General features: G+C 39.2%; 2 protein-coding genes across 5 annotated transcripts in view; one reads left to right on the top strand and one right to left on the bottom strand.

Moving 5' to 3' along the window:
• nlgn1 (neuroligin 1) overlaps positions 1–21,811 on the top strand; it is a 316,027-nt gene that overhangs the window by 179,077 nt on the left and 115,139 nt on the right. The window lies entirely within an intron of this gene.
• Positions 7,395–10,744, bottom strand: LOC146546932 (histone-lysine N-methyltransferase set-1-like). The gene is made up of 5 exons (XM_085264585.1): positions 10,217–10,744; positions 9,402–9,522; positions 9,156–9,318; positions 8,845–9,037; positions 7,395–7,523 (listed from the first exon to the last, which is right to left on the bottom strand). The coding sequence occupies exons 1-5, from the start codon at positions 10,253–10,255 to the stop codon at positions 7,395–7,397; spliced, it is 645 nt and encodes a 214-aa protein (XP_085120711.1). The 5' UTR covers positions 10,256–10,744.

The following is a 21,811-nucleotide window of genomic DNA, read 5'->3' as shown; positions in this document are numbered from 1 at the left end:
GATTAAATTATTAGTTCATTAAGTGGTACACTGGATTATATTTACCCTTTCAGGCTCTGGATGTTTCAGGTCCAGATCATTGTTTGGAAAGCTGTTTGGTTGCGGCTTTAGGCAGCTCACAGTCTTCTGAATCTGGCTGGTCTCAGTCTTCGTGTGTAACAGATAGAGAATGAAGACAAAAGAACAGTAATCTGACAGTTACTAAAAATGCATCACTCAAGAGGATGAATAGACCATTTCACTATCGGCAAATAGCGTAAGGTACACATCGTGCATGAGAAACATTCATTAAAATCTGTCCTAGGTCAATGTTACCTCTTCAAAATCTTGCACTGAAGAAGAATGCATGGCTTCTGAGCCTTGCTGAGGCATTTCTTCATCAAGATCCTGCAACAAAGAAAAGATGGCACAAAGATTAGACCAAGTGCTCTTCTTGCAACTGTACTGGGCAGTCCTGTGCTTCTGTCTTTAATTTGCATGTGTGTGTGTGTGTGTGTGTGTGTGTGGGGGGGGGGGGGGGCTTTCCACTCAAGAAATGTTTTCTTCTGAAAAAAATACTGGCTACAATAATTAACAACTGATTCCTTTGCAATCATCCATCCTCTTCCACTTATCCTTATCAGGATTGTGGGGTAGCAGTTTTGGGGCCTATACCAGCTACCATAGGGCAGTACAACCTGGACAGATCGCCAGTCTAACATGGAAGGACAAGCATTTGCATTCACACCAAAGGGCAGTTTTGAATCACCAGTTAACCTAACCCCATAAGCTACATCTTTGGACTGTGGGAAGAAGCCAGAGTACACAGCCAGAGAGAGCCCATGCATTACAGCAGTAAAAAGTGCCTAAAACAAGTTAAGAAGTTGTATAGTACTATCTATCTTAATGTTCAAGCCTGAGTTTCAAAAAATTTCAACATAGAAACAAAGCACATGCAGTCAGCTCTGCATGCTGTAGGTCAAACTGTCAAGACATACGAGAAGACCCCTCCTAAAACCAGAGTGATGTCACCATGAAGCAAACTTTGACGGAGTCCCCCAATAACAGTGTGGTCCTCCTAAGTCACATTTGGGTGGTTAACACACACACACACACACACACACACACTCAGATGTTATCCAGACTTGCACTTTGAAACAATGAAAAGGACCTACAAGCCACGGTCCATGTAAATCACATCACACCCAGGTGACTGCCAAACACACACACACACAGCATCCATAAAGAATGATGATAGATTAAATTATTAGTTCATTAAGTGGTACACTGGATTATATTTACCCTTTCAGGCTCTGGATGTTTCAGGTCCAGATCATTGTTTGGAAAGCTGTTTGGTTGCGGCTTTAGGCAGCTCACAGTCTTCTGAATCTGGCTGGTCTCAGTCTTCGTGTGTAACAGATAGAGAATGAAGACAAAAGAACAGTAATCTGACAGTTACTAAAAATGCATCACTCAAGAGGATGAATAGACCATTTCACTATCGGCAAATAGCGTAAGGTACACATCGTGCATGAGAAACATTCATTAAAATCTGTCCTAGGTCAATGTTACCTCTTCAAAATCTTGCACTGAAGAAGAATGCATGGCTTCTGAGCCTTGCTGAGGCATTTCTTCATCAAGATCCTGCAACAAAGAAAAGATGGCACAAAGATTAGACCAAGTGCTCTTCTTGCAACTGTACTGGGCAGTCCTGTGCTTCTGTCTTTAATTTGCATGTGTGTGTGTGTGTGTGTGTGTGTGTGGGGGGGGGGGGCTTTCCACTCAAGAAATGTTTTCTTCTGAAAAAAATACTGGCTACAATAATTAACAACTGATTCCTTTGCAATCATCCATCCTCTTCCACTTATCCTTATCAGGATTGTGGGGTAGCAGTTTTGGGGCCTATACCAGCTACCATAGGGCAGTACAACCTGGACAGATCGCCAGTCTAACATGGAAGGACAAGCATTTGCATTCACACCAAAGGGCAGTTTTGAATCACCAGTTAACCTAACCCCATAAGCTACATCTTTGGACTGTGGGAAGAAGCCAGAGTACACAGCCAGAGAGAGCCCATGCATTACAGCAGTAAAAAGTGCCTAAAACAAGTTAAGAAGTTGTATAGTACTATCTATCTTAATGTTCAAGCCTGAGTTTCAAAAAATTTCAACATAGAAACAAAGCACATGCAGTCAGCTCTGCATGCTGTAGGTCAAACTGTCAAGACATACGAGAAGACCCCTCCTAAAACCAGAGTGATGTCACCATGAAGCAAACTTTGACGGAGTCCCCCAATAACAGTGTGGTCCTCCTAAGTCACATTTGGGTGGTTAACACACACACACACACACACTCAGATGTTATCCAGACTTGCACTTTGAAACAATGAAAAGGACCTACAAGCCACGGTCCATGTAAATCACATCACACCCAGGTGACTGCCAAACACACACACACACAGCATCCATAAAGAATGATGATAGATTAAATTATTAGTTCATTAAGTGGTACACTGGATTATATTTACCCTTTCAGGCTCTGGATGTTTCAGGTCCAGATCATTGTTTGGAAAGCTGTTTGGTTGCGGCTTTAGGCAGCTCACAGTCTTCTGAATCTGGCTGGTCTCAGTCTTCGTGTGTAACAGATAGAGAATGAAGACAAAAGAACAGTAATCTGACAGTTACTAAAAATGCATCACTCAAGAGGATGAATAGACCATTTCACTATCGGCAAATAGCGTAAGGTACACATCGTGCATGAGAAACATTCATTAAAATCTGTCCTAGGTCAATGTTACCTCTTCAAAATCTTGCACTGAAGAAGAATGCATGGCTTCTGAGCCTTGCTGAGGCATTTCTTCATCAAGATCCTGCAACAAAGAAAAGATGGCACAAAGATTAGACCAAGTGCTCTTCTTGCAACTGTACTGGGCAGTCCTGTGCTTCTGTCTTTAATTTGCATGTGTGTGTGTGTGTGTGTGTGGGGGGGGGGGGGGCTTTCCACTCAAGAAATGTTTTCTTCTGAAAAAAATACTGGCTACAATAATTAACAACTGATTCCTTTGCAATCATCCATCCTCTTCCACTTATCCTTATCAGGATTGTGGGGTAGCAGTTTTGGGGCCTATACCAGCTACCATAGGGCAGTACAACCTGGACAGATCGCCAGTCTAACATGGAAGGACAAGCATTTGCATTCACACCAAAGGGCAGTTTTGAATCACCAGTTAACCTAACCCCATAAGCTACATCTTTGGACTGTGGGAAGAAGCCAGAGTACACAGCCAGAGAGAGCCCATGCATTACAGCAGTAAAAAGTGCCTAAAACAAGTTAAGAAGTTGTATAGTACTATCTATCTTAATGTTCAAGCCTGAGTTTCAAAAAATTTCAACATAGAAACAAAGCACATGCAGTCAGCTCTGCATGCTGTAGGTCAAACTGTCAAGACATACGAGAAGACCCCTCCTAAAACCAGAGTGATGTCACCATGAAGCAAACTTTGACGGAGTCCCCCAATAACAGTGTGGTCCTCCTAAGTCACATTTGGGTGGTTAACACACACACACACACACACACACTCAGATGTTATCCAGACTTGCACTTTGAAACAATGAAAAGGACCTACAAGCCACGGTCCATGTAAATCACATCACACCCAGGTGACTGCCAAACACACACACACACGGCATCCATAAAGAATGATGATAGATTAAATTATTAGTTCATTAAGTGGTACACTGGATTATATTTACCCTTTCAGGCTCTGGATGTTTCAGGTCCAGATCATTGTTTGGAAAGCTGTTTGGTTGCGGCTTTAGGCAGCTCACAGTCTTCTGAATCTGGCTGGTCTCAGTCTTCGTGTGTAACAGATAGAGAATGAAGACAAAAGAACAGTAATCTGACAGTTACTAAAAATGCATCACTCAAGAGGATGAATAGACCATTTCACTATCGGCAAATAGCGTAAGGTACACATCGTGCATGAGAAACATTCATTAAAATCTGTCCTAGGTCAATGTTACCTCTTCAAAATCTTGCACTGAAGAAGAATGCATGGCTTCTGAGCCTTGCTGAGGCATTTCTTCATCAAGATCCTGCAACAAAGAAAAGATGGCACAAAGATTAGACCAAGTGCTCTTCTTGCAACTGTACTGGGCAGTCCTGTGCTTCTGTCTTTAATTTGCATGTGTGTGTGTGTGTGTGTGTGTGTGTGTGTGGGGGGGGGGCTTTCCACTCAAGAAATGTTTTCTTCTGAAAAAAATACTGGCTACAATAATTAACAACTGATTCCTTTGCAATCATCCATCCTCTTCCACTTATCCTTATCAGGATTGTGGGGTAGCAGTTTTGGGGCCTATACCAGCTACCATAGGGCAGTACAACCTGGACAGATCGCCAGTCTAACATGGAAGGACAAGCATTTGCATTCACACCAAAGGGCAGTTTTGAATCACCAGTTAACCTAACCCCATAAGCTACATCTTTGGACTGTGGGAAGAAGCCAGAGTACACAGCCAGAGAGAGCCCATGCATTACAGCAGTAAAAAGTGCCTAAAACAAGTTAAGAAGTTGTATAGTACTATCTATCTTAATGTTCAAGCCTGAGTTTCAAAAAATTTCAACATAGAAACAAAGCACATGCAGTCAGCTCTGCATGCTGTAGGTCAAACTGTCAAGACATACGAGAAGACCCCTCCTAAAACCAGAGTGATGTCACCATGAAGCAAACTTTGACGGAGTCCCCCAATAACAGTGTGGTCCTCCTAAGTCACATTTGGGTGGTTAACACACACACACACTCAGATGTTATCCAGACTTGCACTTTGAAACAATGAAAAGGACCTACAAGCCACGGTCCATGTAAATCACATCACACCCAGGTGACTGCCAAACACACACACACACAGCATCCATAAAGAATGATGATAGATTAAATTATTAGTTCATTAAGTGGTACACTGGATTATATTTACCCTTTCAGGCTCTGGATGTTTCAGGTCCAGATCATTGTTTGGAAAGCTGTTTGGTTGCGGCTTTAGGCAGCTCACAGTCTTCTGAATCTGGCTGGTCTCAGTCTTCGTGTGTAACAGATAGAGAATGAAGACAAAAGAACAGTAATCTGACAGTTACTAAAAATGCATCACTCAAGAGGATGAATAGACCATTTCACTATCGGCAAATAGCGTAAGGTACACATCGTGCATGAGAAACATTCATTAAAATCTGTCCTAGGTCAATGTTACCTCTTCAAAATCTTGCACTGAAGAAGAATGCATGGCTTCTGAGCCTTGCTGAGGCATTTCTTCATCAAGATCCTGCAACAAAGAAAAGATGGCACAAAGATTAGACCAAGTGCTCTTCTTGCAACTGTACTGGGCAGTCCTGTGCTTCTGTCTTTAATTTGCATGTGTGTGTGTGTGTGTGTGTGTGTGGGGGGGGGGGGGGGGGGGGGGGGGCTTTCCACTCAAGAAATGTTTTCTTCTGAAAAAAATACTGGCTACAATAATTAACAACTGATTCCTTTGCAATCATCCATCCTCTTCCACTTATCCTTATCAGGATTGTGGGGTAGCAGTTTTGGGGCCTATACCAGCTACCATAGGGCAGTACAACCTGGACAGATCGCCAGTCTAACATGGAAGGACAAGCATTTGCATTCACACCAAAGGGCAGTTTTGAATCACCAGTTAACCTAACCCCATAAGCTACATCTTTGGACTGTGGGAAGAAGCCAGAGTACACAGCCAGAGAGAGCCCATGCATTACAGCAGTAAAAAGTGCCTAAAACAAGTTAAGAAGTTGTATAGTACTATCTATCTTAATGTTCAAGCCTGAGTTTCAAAAAATTTCAACATAGAAACAAAGCACATGCAGTCAGCTCTGCATGCTGTAGGTCAAACTGTCAAGACATACGAGAAGACCCCTCCTAAAACCAGAGTGATGTCACCATGAAGCAAACTTTGACGGAGTCCCCCAATAACAGTGTGGTCCTCCTAAGTCACATTTGGGTGGTTAACACACACACACACACACACTCAGATGTTATCCAGACTTGCACTTTGAAACAATGAAAAGGACCTACAAGCCACGGTCCATGTAAATCACATCACACCCAGGTGACTGCCAAACACACACACACACGGCATCCATAAAGAATGATGATAGATTAAATTATTAGTTCATTAAGTGGTACACTGGATTATATTTACCCTTTCAGGCTCTGGATGTTTCAGGTCCAGATCATTGTTTGGAAAGCTGTTTGGTTGCGGCTTTAGGCAGCTCACAGTCTTCTGAATCTGGCTGGTCTCAGTCTTCGTGTGTAACAGCTAGAGAATGAAGACAAAAGAACAGTAATCTGACAGTTACTAAAAATGCATCACTCAAGAGGATGAATAGACCATTTCACTATCGGCAAATAGCGTAAGGTACACATCGTGCATGAGAAACATTCATTAAAATCTGTCCTAGGTCAATGTTACCTCTTCAAAATCTTGCACTGAAGAAGAATGCATGGCTTCTGAGCCTTGCTGAGGCATTTCTTCATCAAGATCCTGCAACAAAGAAAAGATGGCACAAAGATTAGACCAAGTGCTCTTCTTGCAACTGTACTGGGCAGTCCTGTGCTTCTGTCTTTAATTTGCATGTGTGTGTGTGTGTGTGTGTGGGGGGGGGGGGGGGGGGGGGGGGCTTTCCACTCAAGAAATGTTTTCTTCTGAAAAAAATACTGGCTACAATAATTAACAACTGATTCCTTTGCAATCATCCATCCTCTTCCACTTATCCTTATCAGGATTGTGGGGTAGCAGTTTTGGGGCCTATACCAGCTACCATAGGGCAGTACAACCTGGACAGATCGCCAGTCTAACATGGAAGGACAAGCATTTGCATTCACACCAAAGGGCAGTTTTGAATCACCAGTTAACCTAACCCCATAAGCTACATCTTTGGACTGTGGGAAGAAGCCAGAGTACACAGCCAGAGAGAGCCCATGCATTACAGCAGTAAAAAGTGCCTAAAACAAGTTAAGAAGTTGTATAGTACTATCTATCTTAATGTTCAAGCCTGAGTTTCAAAAAATTGCAACATAGAAACAAAGCACATGCAGTCAGCTCTGCATGCTGTAGGTCAAACTGTCAAGACATACGAGAAGACCCCTCCTAAAACCAGAGTGATGTCACCATGAAGCAAACTTTGACGGAGTCCCCCAATAACAGTGTGGTCCTCCTAAGTCACATTTGGGTGGTTAACACACACACACACACACACACTCAGATGTTATCCAGACTTGCACTTTGAAACAATGAAAAGGACCTACAAGCCACGGTCCATGTAAATCACATCACACCCAGGTGACTGCCAAACACACACACACACAGCATCCATAAAGAATGATGATAGATTAAATTATTAGTTCATTAAGTGGTACATTGGATTATATTTACCCTTTCAGGCTCTGGATGTTTCAGGTCCAGATCATTGTTTGGAAAGCTGTTTGGTTGCGGCTTTAGGCAGCTCACAGTCTTCTGAATCTGGCTGGTCTCAGTCTTCGTGTGTAACAGATAGAGAATGAATATACAGTGCATTTTTGAAGAGGCTTTTGAAACATTAAATAAACTGTATGAGAAAGATAAGTTTCAAGCTATTGTCTTTAAAATATTCACTGTCATGTATAGAGAATTTAAGGCCCTATGATTAAGAGACAAATAGTCAGTGTGATTTCTTTATTTTTTAAGCCATTGCTAAAGGAGTAAAACAATCACCTGTAGCAGCAACGAACTGTCACTAGGGCCCATTTATCTTCAAGGGACAAAATTTAAAATGAATCTAACTAAAGAGGCTACACAGCAAAATCTCCAGTGTTAAATTAACACTAGAGAGTGTCTATATGGGTCCACACAACACTGTTGAGTGTTGAATTAACACTTTTGACAGTGTTATATGTTTAAAAGTAACCTAGTCAGTTTTGAAGATTAACAAAGACTAACACTGAGCAGTGCTGATTTTCTAACACTGGAATATTTCTAACATTTTGAGTTATTTTCCAGTGTTAGAAAATCAGCACTGCTCAGTGTTAGCCATTGTTAATCTTCAAAACTGACTAGGTTACTTTTAAACATATAACACTGTCAAAAGTGTTAATTTAACACTCAACAGTGTTGTATTTAACACTCAGAGGTGTGGACCCTTATAGACACTCTCCAGTGTTAATTTAACACTGGAGATTTTGCTGTGTAGAATCACATTAAACATCAATCACTGTTAAAATTTAGAAACCGAAAGCCATTTTTTATTTCTGCATACCTGCTGATATTTTTTTAGTGCTTTTAGAGGGCTTTGATGTGGCAGCCATCACAATTGCCTGTTTTCCATTAGTACCTACCCCTGTTTTTCCAGTAGGTTATAGTACCATGTAGTTTTTCAGTAACTACTGCACCAAGGTTCCAAGTGATCCAAAGTGATCAGAAAATTTGACATAGACTGAATGCCACCAGGTGGCTGGTCAATGGTGTCACTCGATAAGTTATGAGTGCGCCTCCTTCGTGAAAATCCAAGCCATCATTTTTGAAACTCTGAAATGTTTGAAATAGCGACCAAAATTAACAGCGTGATCCCTGAATTGAACACTAAAGTATAGACTGAGCAGCAGGCATTTTGTCACCTTGACGTCCATGCTTGCTGTGGCATTTATATCACTGGATGCTCGGCTGCATTGCTATAGTTACCCCAGGCACAGTAGGTGATACTCAATTTCAGTGAAAAACTAGATGCCCTAAGTCACGTTAAGCCAATTTGAGTAGGTACAAATGTAAAAATGGCTTAGGGTATGCAATTTATCAGTTCCAAAAAGTACAATTGTAGAAATACCTTGCATCTCCAGAGCCAATCCGAGTCACCATAATTATAGTCTATTTCTTCGCCTGGACTTATGTCTCTGCTTGCAAATAAGCATAGATGGGGCTTTCCATTGATATTTAATATTTTCATCTTAGCACTTGGACTGATGTGGTTGTCCTTGACAAGTCTGCCTAATGACCCATCTTCTTGAGATGCATCCACACTGTGGGGTTAGGCAAAAAAGTATTAGCTTAACTAGTTAGTTAGGAAGCTTTTTTTTTCATAAATCAAAAGCAATGTGTCATTTAATCTTAATCAAACTACACTGATATAATACGCACCACCAGAGTTTTCCATCAAACTTGAATTCAAACATGAACACCTTCAGGCTGTCATGATAAACTCTGTGTCTCCGCTCACATTCTTCTTTTGTTATGAGTTTACCTCTGTATTCCAAAAGAAAGTCTCCTTTTTGGAATGGAACAGTCGTGAAAATGCCCCGACCTGAATTGCAGAGGCATACCAAGTGAGTGACAAAAGACAAAGTGACAAACTCCAAATCTAATCCAAACTAAAGACCAACTTACCTTTGAAGGCATTTATGTAGTGGATATCAAGTCCCAGTTTGTCCCTTCCAGCAGAAACATGACAGACTGCATCCTCCCGTGGAGGAATGCGTCTCCTTCGCATGTTCTCCTGTACGATTGGCTGTATTACCAAAGCATATAAAGTATTACGATTATCGTCATCATTGTCATCATCATCAGTAGTAGCAGAACTAGCAGTAGTGTAGTTTACAGCATAAACACAGCTGACTTATTCATAGTGCTAATTTATGCCTTCTTTTAAAATGTTAAAGGCCTAGTACTCAAAATGGCGACATGTGACATTTCTGTAATGGCGACTGCAGAGAGTGATACAAGTACTGAGAAAGCTTAGGCATCAAAACTGTAAGAAGTTTTTTCTTCAGGCATATAAATAAATACACGACTAAATACACTTATACCCTTGCTTTTATTTTAGGGCTGTCAGCAGAATGGACAGACATTGGACAAACTGCCCGAAATTAGCTAACAGCGACATCAGGGATTTTGACTCAGACTGCGCTGGTTTAATTGTTAATCGCGTTAGTCGCGATGTCGGCATTAACACGTTTAAGCCACAATAATGCTTTAACACCGAGTAAATCCTAACACGGGTTAGCCCGCTTTATCGCGTTGACGCGGTTAGTCGTCAGCCCTATTTTATTTACTCAATGACAAACGCTGGGGCCGTTTTACTTCTTCAAAGACTCACTAACAGTCCATAAAGCATAAATTAAACCAGTTTAATATAGGCCTGTGCACCTATAATTTCATATAGTATTAAAGTCATGGTGCATTTTACATTAAAAAAGGCTTACCTTTGTGTTTTTAATCCGTCTTCGTATTGCCGTCGACATACACTTGTTAAAGGGCACGCGCGCGAAAGTTGTGGCGCCGTTTCCTGTAGGTACCGCCTATATATATAGCCTACCAATCACAATGACTTCCGGCCGTGTGTATTGAAAATGTGTATTAAATTGCAGTACCTACACACATCCACTCTAACTCGAAACGTCGCTGTGCAATACACTGGAATACACAAAAATCAGGTGAGGGGTATAGGTGGACTTTTAAGAAAATCAGAAAATCTTTTAATTATAGTTTAATAAATGAATTTACACTACAGTTTAAGCAAATACAGGTCAAAAGATAAATAATGACCTCATAAGAAGTAGAAAAAATTATTATTTAGACACTTAAAAATGCATTTACAAGTCATGTTTTAGGGGGACACATGAATACACAGCAAAAAGTCGAAATGTCCCCGGAGCCCAGGTACAGCGCAGGTCAAATGTCAATCCATACCACATAGACGCACTCACACACACACACACACACACACACACACACACACTCAGGAGAAAAAGAGAGTTTCAGATCATTAATCTTTGTAACTCCCACCCCCTTAACCCCCCACCTCTGCTCTACTGTCCTCACTCCCCTTGGCAAAGTCATCGCTGTCTTCCTTGACCAACACAGACCCCCCGAAGCATAGGAGTGTGTGCTTACAATCCTCTGTGTGTGCAGATTTCCTCTGTATGCCTGAAGGCCCGGCATGTGTTTGCACTTGTATGTGCCAATGTGAATGTACTGTAAATGAGTTTGTATGGGTGTAGCGCTGACAGAGGAACGGTAAAACACAAAACAGAGAAACATGGGAAAGCAGAGCATGTGATATGATAAAAGAAGAACACATATCCTTATTTCAGTGCCAATATCAGGACTTCATGCCAGCAAAAAGGATGCAGCTTTCTCTAGAGGATCCAGTCCTTATTTTTGAACCCCCACAAATCAAAAAAAGAAAACACTAGTGGGGAAATGTATTTGTGCGAACTGCCAATTATCACTGAATAGATTGTATGTTTTTCTTGGAACAACTAAGTAATTTATTTTTTATTACTTGTAGTCACACGATTAAGTTCAGCACAGGAATAGCTTTCAATAGATCCGTTTTGTTTTTTTCTGAATATCTACAGTACAGCGTATACTCTCTCGACTGAGAATATAAATATAAATCCAAGGACAAATACATATGCATGGCACATATGTATGTTCTAATTAGAAAGTGAAAGCAGTGTTAGATTTTTTCGATGACAAGAAAATAGCATAGAGTAGGTGCTGCGTTACTGAGAGATAAAACCTCCAGTAAAGAGGTTCTACAGCATGTCTTGCTCATTCATTGTGTATTGAGGAAATTCACATTTTACACCTTATAATTGTGTAATTACAAATCCATTAAACAATTACCGCACATATCTGTGTAGCATAATTTAATGTGACAGTTCAGATAAAAAGAAAGCCAGTACACAACGGCACATTGTCTTAACGTAATCCCTGCACGGTGGGGGCTGAAGCCCTTTATTCTTCTCCCATGACACTATCAGCCTGCAGCCACAGTGGCAAATCCCACTGTTGTTGGAGGAAGACAAGGAATTACTTCCTGTGTCAGATTAGGGTTATCGTAACAGGCCTGAGAGTTATTATTATTGTGACTGACATAGGCACTGTCTCACACACACACACACACACACACACACACACACACACACACACACACACACACATAGTGGAAGAGATATAGTATTTACAGTTATCAACCCATTATAATGTTGGATAATCTGCACTCTGGGGCAGTTAGCTGGCAGTTAAATTCTTCATGGGGAATTTGGGCTACATAAAAACTACAAAAAGCAAATCCACGGTCATACTCAGTAGAGACATGCTGCACATTGTTGGCTAATCAAAAAGCAAAACAAACAGACAAAAAGCCACAACAAAAAGCTGTTCATCAAGAAGTGCATTTTTAAGGCATTTGGAAATGTAACTATACAGGCTAAAGGGGTGGCTCTGAACACTGTTTGGCAGTTGTGCAAATAAGACACAGATGGAGTAGAGAGAGCAAGAGAGGCAGTGAAACCAAAGAAAACTGATTGTCTGATTGATGTAAAACAGAACAAGTGCATTGTACAGCTACAATATATTTTTCTTTCGTTCTTTTAGGAAACATTAAGAGTACCTAGAAACATAATTGTCAAATATTTATAATAATATAAAAGAGACAAGGTGACTTTTTAGAGTTTAGAGTAAGACATAGAAAATGTTGCAAAAGAAGGCTGCATTAATGTATTTCTAATTTCACAAACACATTTACATTTACATTTTATTATATAATATGTCAATTATTCCTTTAATAAAAAATAGCCTCCAATCAAAAATCATGGTTCTATATAAAAAAGAAAGGGCCACTTATCCTGAACATCAAAAATAAAATTTCACATGAAAATGTGAAAAAGTCACTTAACTTAAATTTGATTTTACATTATGTATAAAAATGTCTACATAATAGCAATTTACCTTGTTTTAGAAATCACACAAGTTGTATTCTCACAGAAAGAAGAACTTCAAAACTTCATCAAAATTTACAATCAGACAATATCAGACAAAGAGAAAGGTGACAAGTTTACCTTGAGTTGGCAAGAGTTGGTAAAAAGAATTATTACCAGAACATCAGCTTTACTGAGCGTTATTCTGAGACTCAACATCTAGATGTTGTTTTCATCCTTAGTGGCCAAATTATTTCAAGTCCACACACTGAGATTTTTTTCATTGTAGTGACCAAGTGTCAAGCACAGTGGATCATTTTTGAAGTTTCAAGCTTAAATTGTATCATTTTTTTAATTGCTTGTTTTCTTTTGAAAATCTCACTTGAGTTCTGTGGGAAAAGATGCTCATATACTTTGTATCCTTGCTCTGCACAACTCTGCTGTTCAGCTGTATGTGAAATATTAGGCAATCATGCCTGCAATACTTGATCTGGACACAAAATATATCCAGCATGTCAATCCATATCTTACTTTTTCATGAAGAAATACACAAGCTCTCAATGTGATTAAGATAATGGAAGTACACAAGGTATCTGCCCTTTTGGTTAAATGCACAAAATATGATTATTCGTCCTTTATGTTTGTTATTTTCAATAAAGAAGAACGTGATTCAGTTGGTCTGAAGAAGATTACATTTGCAATGTAACTTTTTAAATTATAATTTAAATATGATTATTTATAAATTATATGTTAATTATGTGTACTCTAATTAAGATAAACAATTGCTGTTTTTGGTTCATTTTACTGTTATTAGCAGTGGTAGATATTAACTCATTTATATTGTGTTGTATGAGGTAAAAGGAAGCTATGTGCCAGTAAATGTAGGATGTAGGTGTTTGTTTGTGGTCAGAAATCATAGGTTAAGAAACATAAACAGGGATGTGGACTGTGTGTTAGAAATACTAAGTACAGTATAGAGGCTATAGACATTTGCTAAATATAAACTTTAAATCTAAAGTTTTATATCCTGGAGAAAATAGGTTGTTTTGTTTGTACGTGTAACTGAAATGAAGGAGGGTAGGTCAACAGTAAGTGACATTTTCTGTTACTCCTGTAATGGTTGGAGAATGTTTTTATATGCCGACAGTTATTACAGTTAATATTCTATCCCTTCATCTTTCTCCAACTCTTTGATCAGCCAGTGCTCACGTCTTTCTTCGATTAGTCACATTAGAGTCCCTTTTTAAAACAATGCTAATAACTTGTTGAGTTGGTCCTGCTGCTGCTGTTATCAGTGTATTCTGATGGCTGAAACAGCTTGTTGTCAGATCAATAATAATTACATGATGAAAGGCCTCCCATTAATGATTTTTACAAAGCAGAGCTCTATTAGAGGAGTCTGGGTAATAAACATTGCTCTTTTGTATAGGGAGAGGGGAAAGTGGGTAAGTATGAAAGTGCAGTAAAAATAAAGGGCAGCAGTGGGTGGTGATATTGAGGTGGAGTTATTCAGTCACTTTTACTCTACACGTTCACATTTCTTTGGCAGATAGGATCATTATCAACATTTTTCATGAGACTGCGTGCACTAGTCTCAACAGATATAAACCAATGTTCTGTCACACAGAGTCTAAAAATGTTGCTTAAGGCTTTTAACCGATAAGACAGAGCGTCATCACAATCAAATTAGGTTAGGTTAGATCAGACTTTAATGAGCCTCGTGGGGAAGCAAGTCCATTGCAACAGAAAACAAAGTAGTAGCATAGAACCAATAAAAGTATAGGGAAGAAGAGCAGAACACATCAAAGTGATGTGTGAGCTTTGTGGAATAGCCACAGAATTAAGAACATTATTCTTGTTCATGAGATGTGAAGTGTGAGGTGACAAGGTGATGGGGCTTTCTCTTCATGAGCGAAATGTGGGATCTTCTTTTTCTCTTTTAAAGCTCTCAAAAGTCAATTTCCTTTTCTAATATTTGAAATAATGACTTGGGATTTAATTTTCAATGCCTCCTATGTGCTTAGAAGGATAGAAGAAGGAGAGCAGGGGTCTAGTAGGCAAGAGACATGAGGATAAAATAGGAATAACATTCATTTTAATTGTAACAAAAATATGTAAATGATTATTCAATGGTATTTAAACTAGATATAATCATGAAAATATTGTAGCTAGGGATAGGGGATAGACGTTGTGTGGAAGTCCAAGATTTTACAGGGTCATCTCCTTGATATTCAAGTGGCTTAGAGGCCCAAACTATTAATCTAACTGGTCAAGATATCTAAGATAGATGCACAACTTGCAGCTCATTGGTCAATACGAGTTATTTAAACACATTATAGATATTGTCTGATGTTCTCATATGAAAAATATGAGCACATCAGGCATAATGATAAATAATAATAAGAATAAAACCTTCTTGCTTCCGATACATTATTTGCCTCCACTCTTCTGTATGTTTGTGTTACTGCTGGTATCTTTTTCTTACTGGAATAAATTGCTTTTATCCATATGATATTGCCATTTTATAACAATTGCGAATTCATCCTGTCCCCTGGCAATAAAGAAAAGGTGAAGGTGCATTTTTGCTTTGCGGCTTGGAGGGTATAAGTCTGTAAAAGCTGCAGTGAAAGCTTCCTCACCCCAGCTTAAGGAGCTGCTAACCCACCAAAAACAATTTCATTTGTCATGGTGTCAGTGGAGAGTTTCAATGGCTCCATGATGGTGTGTAAGGGCTTTTTCACTCCCGCCAGTGAGTGTAGCAACACCTGTGGTGGAAAGTCTGTTAAATCCTGGGCAGAAGAGCAGCCACGAAGAAAGTCATGGGAGGCAATAATGTGATCACTTTTTTCAGTGATGAGCGTTTTGAGGGATTGCACTTTCACTGTAACTAGTGTCATATTTTTTACAGTAATACTCTCAGTGATGCTCAGGTACTCAAATTTAATACCGTTGTAACAGAATTGTCTACTTCTAACTGCAGCAGTATTATGGTGACTTAACTAAAGGCTAAGCTAAGCAGCACATGTAAAATGCAAATGTCCTCCGACTGCTAAGTTGTCGGCTAAATTTCAGACCTTCATTTAAAGCTGCAGTGAAAACAGGTTTGTTTTTGTGAACTTTGGAAAACTGTTCAATTTCAGGAATAAGTTACTCAGTGAATTTAAAAATGATATTATACTTTTAACTGCTTTGGGCAAATAAAACAATTTGTTTTAAATTTCGAAATAATTGGTTCAGCATATAACTCTTCATGTAATACAGGACATGCCTGCGTCTTTCACTTAGTTTACTACAGCATTACGCAACACAACCTGGTTTAAAAAGCTGTTTGGTGCAGATGAAAAGGACTAATATATTAGCTATTTTCAGCCAGAATAAATAATTAAAATTGTTAATGACTATCCAAATCTCATAATACTGCTTCTCAAAGTCTCTTCTCTTATACTCGTCTCCTTTCTTGATTTATGTGTTTTTCACTTTGCTGCCATAGCACTCGGTCAATCTTGTGTTTCTCATTATTACATCGTGCACTTTCTGGGTGACCCCTCATAAACTCTGTTTTGCACTCTTTGGGGGTTTTGATATGATATATTCAAAGGTTGATGTGCGAAGGCAACTGTTTGTCCTTCTTGTGTCTTGCCTTGTTTCTGGTGACAAGATGAACTGCACCTCAAATAGTGAGATGGCAGCCAGTTGTACATGGCAAATAGGAAATTTAATCAGTAAACTAACTTTCATTAAGGAGCAATGTCAGATGTTTTCCTTGCTGAGAGCATTGAGAAGCACTGACTGAAGAGAGAAGCGAATGATGCAATACACTGATTGTGGCATCCATTTTAATCATGAGGTAATTGCTGTTTTATGCAAATGATAATACAGGATGTACTTGAGGTTTATTGTGTTGCTCTCTTCATACCCGTCGTCAAAATCCACTTTATATTGTTTTGTAACAAACCATTATTTCCTCTCCCTCTTTCCTCAAATTGTTGTATTAAAAACATTGGAGAAAATTGATAAATATTGTTTTACTAAGTTAATCGAGTGTTATTAGTTGTTATCATTCATGGAATTTACCCTACATCCCTGACTGCTCATCTGTCCCAGCACTTTGTGTATCCTCCAGGCATTTGCCTGTATCAGGGAGTGGTAAAGGGGGTCACCTCAGGATGGCCTTGGGGGGGCAACCCATCCAGGAAAAAGCTAACAGTGTTTAAACACCTCCTCCAGCATCCCCCAGAGCTCAGTAGGAGACACAGCAGGAGTGTGCTTATCATGAACTAAATGTCTTGCTGTGATACAGAAACTCCAGAGAAATATTCAGGCTTCAGGTACCAGGAAATCAACAGTGTTTACATGTGCAGAACCAAACTGACAAATCAGAGTGTGTCAGGTCTTTGTGTGAGTTACCATCTGTTTAAAATGGCTTAGTCAATTCTGACTAAAGAGTTACAGCTTGATTTGGCAGTGTATGATAACAAGTAGTGCTCTCAAATAGAAACTATCAGTAATTAGTTAAAAGATTGATGCTGTTACATTTGATAAAAAGGACTAAATCTCTAATGGGGAACCTGTACCAGTATAGCATTTATTTACCATTACCAGTCCAGTCATGCAGAATCTTTACTGTGATGGCTAAGGAGTATGTAGGATAGTGAGTGTACATGTGTGCATGTTGAGCTACTCGTGTTTGCAGTAAAAGCATCTCTTTTCAGGAGCTCTGACACGGACAGCTCCTCATCGGCCCTCGGGGTGACTTTTACCCCTGAACACTCTTACATTTGAGAATAACTGGTTGGCAATATTTTAGTTTTCTGCTTCACTGAGCCCCTACTGGGCATTCTGGATGACTGTCATGGTAAACGCATGGATGGATGGAGGGACAGATGGATGGCTAAGCAAGGTGAAGATGTCGCAACATGGAAAAGAAGCAAAATAGCTAAATAAAGGATTTATTTATGTCTATATATATTGAGATATTGCTCAAGTATTTCAATAAATCTTATGGCACTGAAGGACAATGTAGCTGGGTGACATGCTGCCAGCGGCTGTGGGTCCATGCACCTGGATAATATTTTTAAAAATCAAGCAAAAAAAAGAAGTAATAAGACAACAAAACAATACAAATGTACTTAATTTGCCACATATCTATATGAATAAACCTACAAAATATAAAGGCATTTTATTTGTCACCAATTACACAGACACACACACACAAAAAAAAGAAAAAACACCCAAAAAAACAAGTAACTTTTTATTGTCTATTAAAAAGATGAAGCCATGCAGACAATAATGGTTGTCTGCATGGCTTCATCTCAAAAGAGAGCAGCTCACTTCACACCCCTTTTTCAGAGAGAAATTGCTCGACTTACATAATGTACACAAACACACTGAGACAGACACTAAGAGATTCTCAGAAATGCTCTGACAAATTGCACATGTAAACGCTTGAGCAAGTGGAGCCGAGTGTGCCATCAGCTTGTCTGCCCAAGAGCACTTCTATGTAATTGTGCATTTAAAATAGCCGAGTTATTGTTGTTGTCATGCAGAAGGAGCAGAGAATGAATGGGCAGATTTGGGCTTTATAGTGCACCACTTAATGTGGCAGCAGACACTAGTTGCTGGCAGCAGAAATCAGTGTTGAATATGTGTGTGTGTTTATGTGTGTTGACAGCCCAGACATCAGTGTAATGTACTCTGTGTTGATTGAAAGGCCCAGTAGGGGAGTTTGGGGACTAATAACTATTATGAAATTGATAATCTTGGCAGTCGTCAGCTCAATTCGCACCTGCTACTGTTTTCAATAAAACAACAGAAAAGCAACATCATTGAAAATTATGCCCCAAATATGAACCCACTTCATTTTATTCTGCCATTTCCACTCTGCCGTAACAATGGCAAAGCAGGAGAGAGGGAGTGTAATGGCTTTGAGTAGTGGGGTTGTGACTGGCATCTCATTGATGTGAGTAGCTGCATCGGATGAAAATCCTGGTCATTTAGGGGAAACGGAAAATCTCTTACACTACAGCTGTGAAGTGCTCGAAGCGAGGCATTGTCTGCCCATTCATTGCTTCATACTTACACTTCACAAACCTGTCAGGACCTCTGCTATTAATAAAAAGTTGTAAAAGTCATCACATCAATTAACCTTTGACCCTATCACACTAGTTCCTGGATACTAGTTCCTGTTCCTGGTCCCTGACCTTACACACGTAGGGGAAAATTATAATGTTAGCGGAGCAGCTGCAAAAAACCCATGGAAAGGATGTGCAGCAACTGTAGGCAACCTAAACAGTGTGCTTTATGTTAATTTTGCCTGTCAGGTTCATAGTAGGGCGTCACCTGGGGGATCACCTGATCTACTTGGCTTGTGGCTGACCATAGGTTTGTGGCCTCTTCAACATTAAGCTAAAGTTTTAGAAAATGTATTGCACAGGTAAAGTAAAAAAAGAGAGAAAAGAAAACATTTGTTATCTGATTATCATCTTTATTCATAGTTCAGTAGTGAAAATGCACATTTTACAAAGCCACAAATATTAAAATTAAATTAAATCTTTTCTCTCTAACTAGTATTGTAAATGTAGCTGTATGAATGGGTAGTTTTAGATTCCTTGTACCATTATGAAAGTTTTTTTTTTTAAATGTATTTAGAGATTCACAGTTTCATCTGTTTTTCCTGTCTTTCACTCTCTCTCTGTCGCTCTCACTCACTCAGTCACTCACACAAACAGGTCCTTTAAAAAAGATGGAAAGAGACAGCAGGAGAAACATTAAGAGAGGCAGATGAGTGAGAAAACACAGATAGATCTCCCTCATACTTTATATGCTAATTGAGGTGATGCTCCGACACGCTGTAAGCATCCTGAAAGCAGCAGTCAAACAATGACCTCAAGGTGATCGTGAGTGTAACACACTGTCAGTAGCTGATGCCAAGAGAGTGGCTGCAGCCAGAAAGTAGTCTCATCTCAACTCATCCTGTGCACTGTGCACCTGGCACGCTGGACTTATCCTCCTTTTATCTAATTATTTTTCGTCGTTGCTATTCGTCTGTTGTTCTCTGATTGGCCCGTGTCTGTTGGATCAAGAGTCAACAATATAATAGCCGGGAATGTACTTTGCACATGCTGGAAGTAGAAATTGCTTAATATTCAGATCACGCATGCAGCTATCCTTTCAACAAATTAATCTCCGCTGATTTTTCATTTATTTGCTGATTAGCACAAATGGTAAACTTGTTGTTTTGTAATTAATTGGTTGGAGGCGAAACGTAAAAAGAAACAGATGATGCAGAGATTTTTTAATATTAAAAGTATAATAGATGTTGAAGTTAATGATGAATGAATTGACCTGAAGCTTATTGGTAACATATAAGTAATTTATGCCTTCAGCAATATGTTTTACATTAAAAAAAATGAACTATTTATAGACCAAAAACTGACATAGACAGCAATATTACAATTAAGCAATAAAAATGACATGTAGCTGACTAAACCATGGTGGACACGTAAACATTCAGCTTTGGCAAGAAACAATGAAATAACTTCACAAAATAACAGGCTGCATGCTGAGTTCAACTTCTTTTAAACAAATGTTTCCTCGGGAAAGTCACTTTAAGATGTGTGATTGTGGGATCGGATTCCTTTCCCCTAATATTTCATCTTCCTGTTTGTGTTTTCAGTAACACAAAGTTATGCCTATAAGAGTAGATGACCAAACAGCTATGCAAAGTGGAGCTAACCTTTTGTTACTCTATCTAACAAAAGTGTATAAAGACCAGCAACCATCTGGGCTCACTATGGCAGATTATCTTCTGCACAGCATTTTAAAGAAAAAATGTTATGATTAAATAGAATACATCTGTGCTTGACAGCTGCTGGATATTGCTATTCTGCCAGAATTCGTGAAATGAACTAATGGTTTGAAATGCAGTGGTTCTCTTTGGGATAAAATGCCTAAGTGCTAACTTGTTAAATACGATGCTTTTTGTCTGCTCGTATGTGTTACCTGATCAAGAACACTTTCCTGTAGTTTAAAGATATTTCGGAGTGGATTAGTAAACATGAAATCACCAGACGTCAACTAGACGGCTTGGTAAAAGTGGACTAGAGTGGCAGAGCAAACATAGCTGCTCATATTCACAGAGCTGATACCCAATCAGGGCAAAGAACAGGTGTTTGCTCTGTAAGATTGTTATCAGTGTTGTAGGTACAATGTGATTATATCACTAAGGACAATTGTATAATCATGTTGCCTGGCATTTATAAAAGTAGTTCTCATCTCTTTTCTATTTTTTTATAATAGATAATAAACCAGTTGTTTTATTTAACCCAAATTGAATTGATTTAGATAAAGATGAAGTAATAAAAGCATTTCAGCAAGACATTAAAGCTTAACAATTAAAGGCTAACAGGATAAATATTAAGCACAATAACCCCTGACAATTAATGTGGCCTGCACTTTATGAAAAATAAAAGTGTGCATGCAAGCGTGTGTGAGAGAAAGAGTCCATAAAACGACACTACTGGAATTATTCTTTTAGTTGACCGATACTGGGAAAGCCTTATAGACACAAAAGCTTTAATTAAATTAGTTGGAGGGTTTACAAGATTGGGAAGCTGTTCCCATAATTCTGCTTTTGTAAAATCACAATAAATAACTCAAACGAAACGATGCTGACCAAGCATCCACATTCAGTTGTCACTGCAATGACCCAAATGTCTGCAGTACTGTCTAAATGATTTTTAACCACATTCCATTGCCATTTCTGGCTTTGATTGTGCTTGTAGGTTCATTATGAGCTAAAATAGTTGTGATTCTTTCATTTTGAAGAGTAGAATATGTTTACTTCCCATCTGTGGCGGCATCATTTTTGAATAAACAATCATGTGAATAGGGCTGCTGCACAGAGAGATAGAAAAATGGAGATGGAGGAGCAGAATAGAAAGTATGAGTGTGGCAGGGCTGGTGTGTGAGCAGAATCCTTAGCGCCAATGGGCTAATTTATCATTGCCCCCTGTTACTATGGGAACCAGCATTCTGGGCAAATCAAGGAACGCTAGAGTGGTGTTTTTCTCCTCTTTTTCTTTTTCATTT

The sequence above is a fragment of the Mchenga conophoros genome, linkage group LG23, assembly GCF_057382185.1.
Source record: "Mchenga conophoros isolate Kocher_MC1m ecotype Shallow Benthic linkage group LG23, M_conophoros_male_GT1.1, whole genome shotgun sequence".
Taxonomy (NCBI): domain Eukaryota; kingdom Metazoa; phylum Chordata; class Actinopteri; order Cichliformes; family Cichlidae; genus Mchenga; species Mchenga conophoros.
This window is presented reverse-complemented; position numbering and strand designations above follow the sequence as displayed.

Excerpts from the sequence above, each read along its gene's own strand:
- LOC146546932 (XM_085264585.1), bottom strand. The coding sequence starts at position 10,255 with ATGTCGACGGCAATACGAAGACGGATTAAAAACACAAAG. Across the intron at positions 9,523-10,216 it reads GACGGATTAAAAACACAAAG|CCAATCGTACAGGAGAACAT; the intron begins GTAAGCCTTTTT and ends TTGGTAATACAG. Across the intron at positions 9,319-9,401 it reads CTACATAAATGCCTTCAAAG|GTCGGGGCATTTTCACGACT; the intron begins GTAAGTTGGTCT and ends TCTGCAATTCAG.